At 54.7% G+C, this 12,148-nt stretch overlaps 1 protein-coding gene across 1 annotated transcript; it reads left to right on the top strand.

The window, feature by feature from the left end:
- Positions 1-2,504: 2,504 nt before the first annotated feature.
- Positions 2,505-10,203, top strand: LOC101041916 (keratin, type II cuticular Hb5). The gene is made up of 9 exons (XM_003939184.4): positions 2,505-3,167; positions 5,136-5,344; positions 5,911-5,971; positions 6,113-6,208; positions 6,850-7,014; positions 7,268-7,393; positions 7,777-7,997; positions 8,741-8,772; positions 9,185-10,203. The coding sequence occupies exons 1-9, from the start codon at positions 2,520-2,522 to the stop codon at positions 9,376-9,378; spliced, it is 1,752 nt and encodes a 583-aa protein (XP_003939233.2). The 5' UTR covers positions 2,505-2,519; the 3' UTR covers positions 9,379-10,203.
- The last annotated feature ends 1,945 nt before the right edge of the window (positions 10,204-12,148 follow it).

Genomic DNA, 12,148 nt, shown 5'->3' with positions numbered 1-12,148 from the left:
GCTCACTGGCCCTGGACCGCCTGGGACCAGACCAGTGAGCAATCAGCTCCCCTCGAGGCTTTGCCCTTAGCCCAGCTCCTCCGATCTGAAGCTCCACCTGGACAGCAACCTGGGCAGCCCCCAAGCCCTGGGCTCAGTATTGCCATCAGCAGTGATGCAAGCTTCACCCAGCACGCATAAGCTGGGTGGGCAGGGTGGGCCGTTGCTGGGGCTTGCACCCTTGGGCTGGATAGACCTGCTGGTCCTGGAGAGGTATCTTAGTTCTGGAAGCAATGGGCTACCCCCAGTCTCCTGAATCCCCTGGCCCCACCTTCCCTTCCCAATTTAGGGTGGAGGGTTAGATGGCGCGTGTTTTGGGTCCAGGAGAAAGCAACTGAAACAGGAGTCTCCCTCCAGGACAAAACCTCCTGCCCCCAAGAAGGAACAGAAATGGCTCTGGTCCCATCATCTTTAACAACCTGGAGGAGGGCAGAGGCTTAAAGGAGTTGTGGAGAGGGGGAGGTATTTATGGACTTTCAGGCCCCTCCACCTCCCACACTCGGGACTCCCTCTTGGCCCACACCACGCCAGCTCCAGGTCTACACGGCAGCCAGTCAGTGAATTCACTGTCCAAATTTATAGCCCCCAGGTTAGCCCAAGGTTGAGCTCTCCAAAACTTTTGACATCCCTGGTCCCCGGCCACAGGCCCCGCACTGAGCAGTGGGGGCTGGGGAATCCTCATCCCCTGTGGTCTCCCACAGAGCCTCCTCTGTCCCCAGACTCCACCCAGAATTGCTGTACAAGTGAAACCAGACTAAAGGAAACATTAAAAGCAACCTTGAAAGGGTAAAGGAGTCATAAACATGCAGAGGAGGTGAAGTCCACGGCAGGGCAAGAAGCCGGCCCTCTCTGCTGGGCAAGGCAGGTGGGAATGTTTCTCACGGGAAGCAACAGGCCCTTTCTGTTACCCTGAGCCTTCCCATCCCAACCGCACGTTCCCATTTATCATGCACTTCACCCTCGAAACAGCCCGGGGAATTCAAGGATGAATCCCACATTACATTTAGGAAACAGAGGCTCAGAGAAGTTAAGAACTTCCCCAAAGCCATACTGCTAGTAAGGATCCAAACTGGACCTCGAACCACGTCTTCCAGCTTCGATTCCATTGCCGGGTTGCCAAGCCCAGTTGCTTTCCCATGGATGATTATGACCTGGATACATTCTAGGGGCAGCTGGTGAGACCACCTGCTCTTCCCCCACCAGCTGCCAAGCTCTCTCTACCCTGCCCTGAAGAACAATGTGGAATGTGGAGGTGAGATGGGAATCGATCAGCATGATCCTGGGTGAAGGTCCTGGGGGAGGTCGGCTGGTTGCAGAGATGAGGGCAGATGCAGGACAGAGTGTAGGGCATTTCATGCAGGACTTATGGGAACAGCAGCACAGTGGCAGAGTTTGGTTATGGAAGGCTTCCTGGAGGAGTCACCCTCTGAGGAAGTTCATCGGCTCTTCTTCCTTAAGTTCCTGACACTTGGGTGTCTGGCTAACCTCCCTGGGGGCAGACCAACTTCCCCAAGGTTTGTACTCCGTAAACATTAAAAGAATAGCACTCATTAGCCTAATAAGTGGCCCAAGGACAAGCAGGAAAGCAGAAACCAGAAGGATGGGGCTCCCAGAACCCTAGGAGCCAGAAATCATGGCAACCTAAGACAAGAATAAGCCTCCAGCCCACTTCCAGCTTTGTGCAATGCAGTCTCCTCTAGGGATGACAATTCTGGGGCTGGCCAACAGAAGGAACACTTCCTGCAGCTGGTGGTCCGGAAAGGGAGACTCACATGACCTCTTTCTTCTTAAAGAGCAAAGGAAAGGTGCCCACAGCAAATTTATAGCCCCCAGGTTATCCTAAAGTTGAGTTCTCCAATCCTCTTGGCCAAATGGAAGAAAGTGTCTAGAGGGAGTCTCCCCATAATACACAAGTGGCCATTATTGTGGCCACTGAAGAGTTGTGTGGTTTGCACTTTTGCTGGGTGAGAAATGAAAGCTCTGGACCAGCGCCTCCTGGGCTGGAATCCAGAAGGTTCCAAGAGACCATCTGCCCCAGCCCTCCATCCTGGCATGGGCATGATCAGAATGACCGCTCTGGTCCTGAACCTCCTTCCAAGCAGTGCTGCCTGGATGGGGTGGGATTCACCTGACCTATTGGCCCCTGAAGTGCAATGATTTACTTGAGAATGTGTCCTCTGTGGAACCAGGCAGAAGGATGCAATGACCGCCCCCCAGTCTCATCTAACCTAGGACCCTACGACCTCTCCCTTGAGACAATGGCCCCTGCCTATATCCCAAACCCAGCCACCCCCAGGCTGCTGTGCAGTTCAAATCCGTCTCCGAGTGTGGGTTGAGGCCATCTCACAGAGAGACTGTGAGAAAATTAATTACTTAATGTATGTAAACGAGCTTTGAAGATGAAAAGTGCAAACGCAGTATCCTTAATAACATCTTCAAGACTTCACGGAGCCCGAGTCGCTGCTGAGCTCACCTTGAAGATGAGTCCGTGGGGTGTTGCTGGCAAACTCCCCAAGCCCATAAACAACATAAAATGGCTTTTCACTCCTTTTATGCAGCCAACCCCAGCTCTCCCCACCAATAAAAGGACCAGGGAGGATCAGAGAGACCAGAAGGAGCCCGAGCCTCGCACTCTGCCGCCCGCACCGCTGTCCGCTGCCTCTCAGACTCTGCTCCGCTGCCTCTCAGACTCTGCTCCGCCGCACACCATGTCGTGCCGCTCCTACAGGATCAGCTCAGGATGCGGGGTCACCAGGAACTTCAGTTCCTGCTCAGCTGTGGCCCCCAAAACCGGCAACCGCTGCTGCATCAGCGCCCCCACCTACCGAGGGGTATCCTGCTACCGGGGGCTGACGGGCTTCGGCAGCCGCAGCCTCTGCAACCTGGGCTCCTGCGGGCCCCGCATAGCCGTGGGTGGCTTCCGCGCCGGCTCCTGCGGGCGCAGCTTCGGTTACCGCTCCGGGGGCGTGTGCGGGCCCAGCCCCCCCTGCATCACCACCGTGTCGGTCAACGAGAGCCTCCTCACGCCCCTCAACCTGGAGATCGACCCCAACGCGCAGTGCGTGAAGCAGGAGGAGAAGGAGCAGATCAAGTGCCTCAACAGCAGGTTCGCGGCCTTCATCGACAAGGTGGGTGAGGCCTGAGACGGTCCAGAGAAGCCCCCAGCCCTGCTCTCCCTCGGGGAGGTCCCAATCTGCTGAGGAGCCAGGATGGCTGCGCGTTTGAGGCAAGAGAGGAAATGACCTGCAGACCCACACAGGTGGAAGGGTCAGTTTCCATCATTTAACTCCCGCAGCGTTTAATGAGGTGCGGGTGTGGTCTAGACATTGAGCCAGTGGTCTAAAGTATGTGTATGTGTGTGTGTGCATGTGAGTGTGTGTAGCGGTATGTGTGCGTGTATGTTAGTGTGTGTGTGAAAGTGTGTATATATGTGTGTATACGTGTGTGCGTGTATGTGTGTGCCTGTGCATGTGTGTAGCAGTATGTGTGCGTGTGTGTTAGTGTGTGTGTGAAAGTGTGTGTATATGTGTGTGTACGTGTGTGCATGTGAGTGTGTGTGTGTGTGCACGTGTTTTGTGTAGCAGTATGTGTGCGTGTACGTGTGTGTGTACATGTGTGTGAGTATATGTGTGTGTGTGCACGTGTGTGAGCATGTGTGTCTTTCTTGAGCCAAGACAACATAGAACCATCAGAACTGTGTCTGAAAACTTGGGCCGGGCAGCAGGTGCTGGAAGAGTGGGAGATCATGGGAGACCAAATGTGTCTCCTAGCCAGGCAGCCTGTGAACGGGCTGGGAATGCCCAGAGCCACACTGCCTCCCCCAGGCCCTCGCTGCGTCACTCAGCAGTGTGAGACACCAGGCAGTTTACTCGACTGGAGAACAGGACCTGCCTCATCCACTTGTGAGGGTTAATGAGTCCACGCATGAAACATGATGGCAAATAGAAAGCCCTCAGTACATGTCAGCTGTTGTTATCATTACTTTCCAAGGACAGTGGTGGGTGAAGAGGTGTGGCAGTTAGCCAATCCAGGCTTGGCAGCCCCTTCATGAGGGAGGGCTGGAATGCAGACAGAGAGGTGGCCAGGCTGGCGGGAGGAGGCCTCCTAATGTACCCAGAGCATGGAGAACGCTGCATAGCTGTGAGGCTGCCTCCCAATAAGGTTTTGTTCGGGAAGGCTGGGAGCCTCCTTCACAGGCTCCTCCTGCGTCCACAGGCCTCTAGCAGAGCAGAAGGACGAGGCTTGGGGGCCTAGGATCAGGGTTTAGGGGACAGAAGCAGTGACCTTCCCGTTTGCACTTTTTCTTCAGTAATCGGAGTTCATCTTCACAGTGAGCACTTGGGATGGGTAGCAGCCTCTCCACTTTTGAGACAGCAGCTTGGGGCTGAGGAGGTTTATATGAGCAGCTCAGACATGCTGTAGGCGCAGGCAGAGCATGCCTATCTTGTGGCAAGACTATCGCTTACCATGAGGTGGGCATTTCACACCTTGGGGTCTCAATTTCCCCATGTGTAACATAGGGTAAAGTCTACATCCCACAGGGCTGTGACAATTGGATGGAACGTGGAGACAGATGATATGGACATAGACACAGACATTAGACATGAATGTGTATATCTTAGCACCGGCCTTGGCACTACGTAGTAAATATTTAATAAGTGTTTGTTGCATAAATGAGTAAGTGAAGGACAACTGGTAATTATAATAATAGTTAAATAGACTGAGCATTTACTGCATGTCAGAGACTGTTCCAAGCACTTGATATGCATTAACTTGTTCAATCTTCACAACAGTGCTAAGATAGGCACTATTCTCCACTCCATTTTGGAGGGGAGAAAACTGAGCCCCAAGAGGTGAAACAATTTGCCCTTTAAAGTATCAAAGCCGGGGCTTGAAGCAGACCTTTGGTTAGCCGGGTTGCCTTCCCTCACACCCACAACTGCTTCCCTGGGAATCTGGGAATGGGTCCCTTGAGCCGCAGACACTCAGCTTTACAGCTCAGCCCATTCAGCCAGCACCCAAAGGCAAAGAGAGCTGTGAGGGACCAGGCACCTCCCCCTAGGCTTCCTCTGACCCTCTTCTCTCGGGAATGGCAGGTGCGCTTCCTGGAGCAGCAGAACAAGCTGCTGGAGACCAAGTGGCAGTTCTACCAGAACCAGCGCTGCTGCGAGAGCAACCTAGAGCCGCTGTTCAGTGGCTACATCGAGACTCTGCGGCGGGAGGCCGAGTGCGTTGAGGCCGACAGTGGAAGGCTGGCCTCAGAGCTCAACCATGTGCAGGAGGTGCTGGAGGGCTTCAAGAAGAAGTGAGTGCAGCAAGCTGGGGGGACTCAGGGGAAACTCAGAGAGAAGGCTGGGCAGCTCTATCCATAGCCCCCTTCTTTCAGATTCCTCTAGCAGGCTGCCTGGAACCCAGAGCAAGGATCCAGTGGGGCCTAGATTTCTTCAGATTCCTGGGATCCACCTCTAAAACTCTAGAGCTACTTCTGGGGGAGTGAGGAGAGGCAATCCAGTGGAATTCTAGCACTCTCTATGTCCCCTGCCCTTCACAGCTTACCTTTATGACGTGGGCTCTGTGATCCCCCTGCCAATGGGACCAGCTCTTTGAGATCTAGGATGCCCAGATGATTTTAGACTTGGGGGAAGGAATGTGCATCCCCGACCCCATCTCAGGCAGAAGGGCTGCGGTGGAATGAAGCCAGGCTGGGACAAGGGCTAACCGTGAATAATACACAAAATAGATCCTGGAGGGGCCAAGACAACATCTGGAGGGGATTCATCCCTTTTTAATCCCTGGGAGAACTTGCTCAGGAGTTGGGATGGTATTCAAGTCCCATTTCTCAGCTCCAGCCCTTCTCTCTCCCACACCCAGGTATGAAGAGGAGGTGGCCCTGAGAGCCACAGCAGAGAATGAGTTTGTGGTTCTAAAGAAGGTAAGGAGCTGGTCACGGGGCAAGGAGGAGGGGGCCCGTGGGTGTAAACTCCAGCGAGGGGCAGGGTCACCATGCTGACTGGAGGCACCTTCCTTTGGTCTTCTCTCACATCATGTCCCCTCCTCTCTGTCCCACTGCCAGGATGTGGACTGTGCCTACCTGCGGAAATCAGACCTGGAGGCCAATGTGGAGGCCCTGGTGGAGGAGTCTAGCTTCCTAAGGCGCCTCTATGAAGAGGTGAGGGGGCACCTGCCACCCAGCCAGGACAGGTGGAAGAGTGTTTTGGAGACAGGGGAGCAGCAGGGCAAGGGGGCATGTGTGTGCCTATGTTTGCCAATGTGCAACGTAAGTGTGAAAAGAGCTTGCACACACATGCCAGGGGCCCACAATACAGAGGCACGTCCATGTTCATGTGTGTGAGGAGCATGGAGTGTTCATGTTCTTGGGCTGCTCTGAGTCTGTGACCTCTGCATGTTGGTGTGCTTCCTGTGTGCTGCGTGTGTGTGCCAGACCAGACATGGGCATGAGAGCGTGCATGTGTGGTGGGGGGCCGGGATGGCTTCGCACATAGGGCATGGTTCTTATTAATGGACTAATCACTCATCCTGGCATCCAAACCCCAGCTCCCCTGGTGGGTGACTTTGGATCAGAACTTTTTCACCCTCTGGGCCTCAGTTTTCCCTCTTTTAAGGCAGACACTGTTCCCAGGTGGCTCTACAGTCCCTTTGTTGTTTGAGGAGCCTGTGTATGTGCGAAGGTGGTGGGAGCAGGAGTCATGTAAGCTTCATGGCCAGTACCCCTCTAGGAAGTGGACCTTACCCCCTGGGGTGGTGCAGCTCAGGGACCAGAAGCAAATGCACTGGCTGTCGGCCCCACAGGAGATCCGCGTTCTCCAAGCTCACATCTCAGACACCTCAGTCATAGTCAAGATGGACAACAGCCGGGACCTGAACATGGACTGCATCGTCGCTGAGATCAAGGCTCAGTATGACGATGTTGCCAGCCGCAGCCGGGCTGAGGCTGAGTCCTGGTACCGCAGCAAGGTGAGTGGGGCAGCACACCTGCCTGCTAGACAGAGCAGTGGGAGGGATGTGAGGTATCTGTTAAATAGACTTCCTTTTCTGGGGATGCAGGTCCCTATGGGTGAGAAGAGAAGGGCTGTCTCTCTGAGGCTGGGGTGGCAGGGCAGGACTGCCACGTGTGGTTGCACAGGCTGAGCACTGCACAGCCATCCGTGGTGTCCTGAATGGATGGGACGTCCCACCCTGAGGCTCATGAACATCTCTCCTTCCCCAGTGCGAGGAGATGAAGGCCACGGTGATCAGGCACGGGGAGACTCTGCGCCGCACCAAGGAGGAGATCAACGAGCTGAACCGCATGATCCAGAGGCTGACGGCCGAGATTGAGAATGCCAAGTGCCAGGTGGGGTCTGTGGAGGATTCAAATACCCAGCACAGGCAGGCTGCAGCACCTGGCCCTAATCAGGCTTCATGGTGTGCCCATAAGGAAGCAGGGACCCAGAAGGAGGGCAGGAGCTCTATCATATCTCACAGCACTCAGGCCATGTCACTAACTTCCAAAGGAAGACCCAGCCCCTTCCTTGGCCACCCTGTGACCACCATCAAGGAGAGATGGTGAAAAGCCCACCCATCTCCTCCCTCATGTTCACAGCCCTATTAGCTACCTGGCTATGGGCCAATCTTCTCTCTAGGACCCTCCTCTCCCTGCCCTAGCTCCATCAGCTTGGGTGAGCCAAGCTGTGCCTTCTCTCTCTCATCCTGACCCTCACATCTCCACCCCAATAGCGTGCCAAGCTGGAGGCCGCTGTGGCCGAGGCAGAGCAGCAGGGTGAGGCGGCCCTCGCCGATGCCCGCTGCAAGCTGGCCGAGCTGGAGGCCGCCCTGCAGAAAGCCAAGCAGGACATGGCCTGCCTGCTCAAGGAGTACCAGGAGGTGATGAACTCCAAGCTGGGCCTGGACATCGAGATCGCCACCTACAGGCGCCTGCTGGAGGGCGAGGAGCACAGGTGGGGCCGGAGAGGACTTTGTGGTGTTTCAGAGGTGGAAGGAGTGAATTTCCTTGAGCTAGGTGTGAGCTGCAACTCTGACCACAGTTAGTACAACAGCTTCAATCATGATGATAACTGGTTGAATGCTTCTGTGCTAGACCTGTGCTAAGTGCTGCTTTCAGAATCCTCACAATCCAATAAGACAAGTGTGGTTTTTCCCATCTAAAGATAAAGAAGTGGGCTCAGAATTCAGTGCCTTTATCATAGCTACGCAGTTAATAAGCAGAAAATTTGGGACCTGCACCCAAGTCTCATGCCTGCCAAATCCATCCTTGTTGAATGGCTTCCTCCTGAAGCTGCTGCGTGGCCTGCCACTCAGGCCTGTGTGTTATGATGATGATGTGTTTCTATACGCATTTAGCTCCTTATCACCCACAAAGCCCTTTCACATTCTGGTGCATCAGATTCAACTCTCCTTCCTGTGAGCTTGATTGGCACCATCCAAGGTAGGCCACCATCACTCAAACTAGGGGCACTATGTGTGTTCATAATCTCACCTACTGCTGCTGAAAATCAGGAGGCCTTGTCTTCCCAGTTAGAACCACCAAATAAAGAAAGCATTTAGTGCAGATTTCAGGGAGCCCTTCCTGCCTCTCAGGGTAGACTCTGCACACAGGATGACACTCTCTTTCCCAAGCAACCATTGGACTCAAGGAATCCAGCTCAGTGTCTGCAACTAACAGAGTTTTCCTTTTCCCTAGGCTGTGTGAAGGTGTGGGCTCCGTGAATGTCTGTGAGTATCTGCCTGAAATTCTCCTAGAAAGATAAAAACTGAACTCATTGGCCTAACCCATGGAGCCTCGAATGCTCCCCCAACTGTTTCACCCTCCCCTGGCTCCTCAGTGGGGGCCATGACAGGTGTTAGAAAAAGCAGAGCTGGGCGCTCGTCACTGGTTTGGGCAGTGAGCCATCGGCCACGGACCTGCAGCCTGGCAGCTTTGACCCCCTGGGCCCAGGGCTCCTCACTTCCTTCCTGCCCCAGCCCCCTACATGGACTGTGCATCTGAGAAACAGGGCCTGCATTGTTGACCACCAGCTCCTTGGAGAGGGAGGCAGCTTCTGCAATGCCGGTGCCCTGGGGCCTGTCATAGGGTGGGTGAGACTGCGGCGAGCCGCTCACCCCTCCACGTCTCCTCTCTCCACAGGTGTCAGCAGCTCCCGTGGCGGAGTCTCCTGTGGGGGCCTCTCCTACAGCACTACCCCAGGGCGCCAGATCACTTCTGGCCCCTCGGCCATAGGGGGCAGCATCACGGTGATGGCCCCTGACTCCTGTGCCCCCTGCCAGCCCCGCTCCTCCAGCTTCAGCTGCGGGAGCAGCCGGTCGGTCCGCTTTGCGTAGTAGAATCTCGGAGCCAGGGCTTCCTGCCAAGCGCCTGCCCGCCTGCCTGCGTCACTGCACTGAACGGCATGTGAATGGAAAATGCGCGCTTGCTTCCAGACTCTTCCGGATGTTCCTACAGAGGGAAAGACCCTTGGGCTGCTCGCCTCCGCCTTCTCATGCTAGGGAGATGCGTCCTAGTTCTTCTCCTGGCAGCAGTTTACCGAGGTGTTCCCAGCCCTTCACTTAACTCCAACTTAGCTCCGAAATACCTGTAGCCAATTTGCATTATTCCACAAGCTCTCAGGGACAAGGCAGTCCCCCAGTGTGACAGGGGACTGGTTGGCATGGAAACTCCACCTCCTGGGTGGAGGCACCATCCTAACCATCCAGCCAAGCCACCCACAACCCGAGAATCAGGGAGAAAGTCCCTCCCCAGCAGCCCCTCCTCCTGGCTGGGAAGAATGGTCCCCCAGCAAGCACTTTGTTCACGTTTCGCTTCTCTCAGACTGCCTTCCTGCTTCTGGGCTGACCTGTCCCAGCCAGGCTCCCCATGTGGCCTCGCAGCCAAGAGGCCCATTACTGTGGGGCATCCTTTTGCCTACAGCCCCTGGTTAGCGGACTTTGGACAGGTTTGCTATGCAGTGAACCTTTGTACATTTCAAAGTAGACTCCATGGCTGCTCCAGATGACCCCTTGCTGGGTGCAGGTGGGGACTGTTCAATGCAGAGATTCTGGGACAGAGAGCTAGGCCACTTCCTGGGTCTCCCTCTTATGACTGTCTATGGGTGCACTGCCTTCTGGGTTGTCTCAATCTGTGTTTCAATAAATGCCGCTGCGATGCAAGGGTGTGTGGTCTTGTAAACGGCAACGTCTCCACACCTTTCCTGCCCCGTCTGCAGCTGACCAATCCCAGTCCAGCCCCATGCAGTGTTTCCAGTCACCCCCCAGTAACTCCTGTCCACTTCCACAGTCTGATTCCACTTGTTCCACCTCAGTCTGCAGGCCTGGACCACAGCCCAGCTCTCCGATGATGACCTCTTTCTCCCCCACCCACCCTGCACACTCCCAGCAGCCAGACTCCATCCCAAACCCACTGCTCTCACCACCTCCTGCCTGGCTCAAGTCACTTGCTCACATATGTGAGCTTCTTATGCCAAATGCACGCTCCTTTCTTCACCTCCTTCCCCAGCTACTCCTCAGCCCTATCTGACCCTCCACCCAGCACTCTTCCTCCCAGACGTGGACTCCACCCCAAAAAGACAAGTCTATCCTCTGAGGCAGCCCAGAGCCACTCTCTCCTACATATCCCTGTGGACACACAGGCCATCCCACAACCCTCCTCCCATTTGCCTTTGCTCAGGGCCCTCCTCTGCTCCCCATGCCTACCACCCTCACCCCCACACCTCCACCCCTCCCCACCCCACCCCCATCACACAGTGTCTGGAACCCTGAGAATCTTCTGTCTCTGTGGCTCTGGGCCAGGAATGTCAATGGGTGTGTCTGGAGCCTGGATCAAGCTGGAAGTTCCGTGAGGGCAGGAAGTATCCCCTTCTGGCTCCGATCTTCCACTAAATCCCAGGATGGGCCTCCAAGAAATGCCAGGCCTGGGATGCGCTGGATGAACGCAGGCAGCTGGTGCAGCAGGAGGTAGAGACATCCAGTCCTCTTGCCCTCAGCTCCAGCTCCCCATTAGCCATCACTGTCTTCAGGCAGGCGTCTACCAGCCCCCCTGCTGCCCTGTCCCCCAGCCTCTTTCCCTGAGAGGACGCGCTAAGGCCTTGTGCAGCCTCACTTAAGGCCCAAAGGGCTGTAGCCTCACTGGAGGCTGAGGGCTGCTTCTGAGTGCTCAGCCTGCTGCTGTGACACCTGGTGGCCTCCTCCAGGTCTCTTACCTGCCGCCTCTTTTCTCCCAGCTCTTTGGGCCCTGAGGGCATGGTGACAATCACAATAGACCAACTTTCAGTTTAGGGGACATGATTCACCCACAGAAAATGTTAAAACCCAGAGGCTGAAACATCAGGAGATGGAAATTTGAGCCCCAGTGCTCCCAAGACTGGCAGGTCTCGGCGAGTCCTTGGGCAGGAAGCGGCTTCCATGCTTTGTGCATCCGTCTGGGTTTGTGAGATGAGTGGGTAGAGTCTTTCCAGGTCTGCTACCTCCTGCAGTTTTGAGATGCTACAGTGAGTCTAAGCTTAGGGGAGAAAGCTTGATGTTACCATGGATCTGGGCTGAGCAAAATGAAAATACCAAATATGACACCCAAAAAATAATGGTGCCATGGATTGAAAAGTCAAACAGCCAGAACCTGGGAGATATGAATAAACTTTTTAATACATTTCCGTGCTTTGTGTGCAAAGACAATTCAACAGATTCAGCCGGCCAGGGGTGCCTTTTGCTTATGAGGAGGTAAGCCTCTGCCCAGCTATCCTTGCAGCCAACAGCAAAAACCCACAGCAAGTTCTTCTGGCTCAAAGGATGCTGCGGCTCCCGCAGCTCTCTCCTGATCAAAGAACTATTCCCCACAGAAGGCAAAGGGTACAGTTCGAGGGTAAGTAGGTATTGACATTTTATTAAAAAGAAAAAATTCAAGTCAAGTGATTTGAAATTGAGAGATCGAAGAAAAGCCAGAAGTGCAAGAGGCCCAAACAATAAAGTGGCCATAGGAGTGATCCCAGATCTCTGCCCCAGGCTCCTTCCTCCTTAGAAACATCACAAACCAAGCTAACACCAGCATCAGAGAAAATCAGACCTGCTGTGTGTATTCAATTCTTATGTAAATATTCAGTGA

Source organism: Saimiri boliviensis, chromosome 7 (genome assembly GCF_048565385.1).
Source record: "Saimiri boliviensis isolate mSaiBol1 chromosome 7, mSaiBol1.pri, whole genome shotgun sequence".
In the NCBI taxonomy this organism is placed as follows: Eukaryota; Metazoa; Chordata; class Mammalia; order Primates; family Cebidae; genus Saimiri; species Saimiri boliviensis.
The sequence above is the reverse complement of the archived record's forward strand: the minus strand, read 5'-3'. Positions and strand labels throughout refer to the sequence as shown.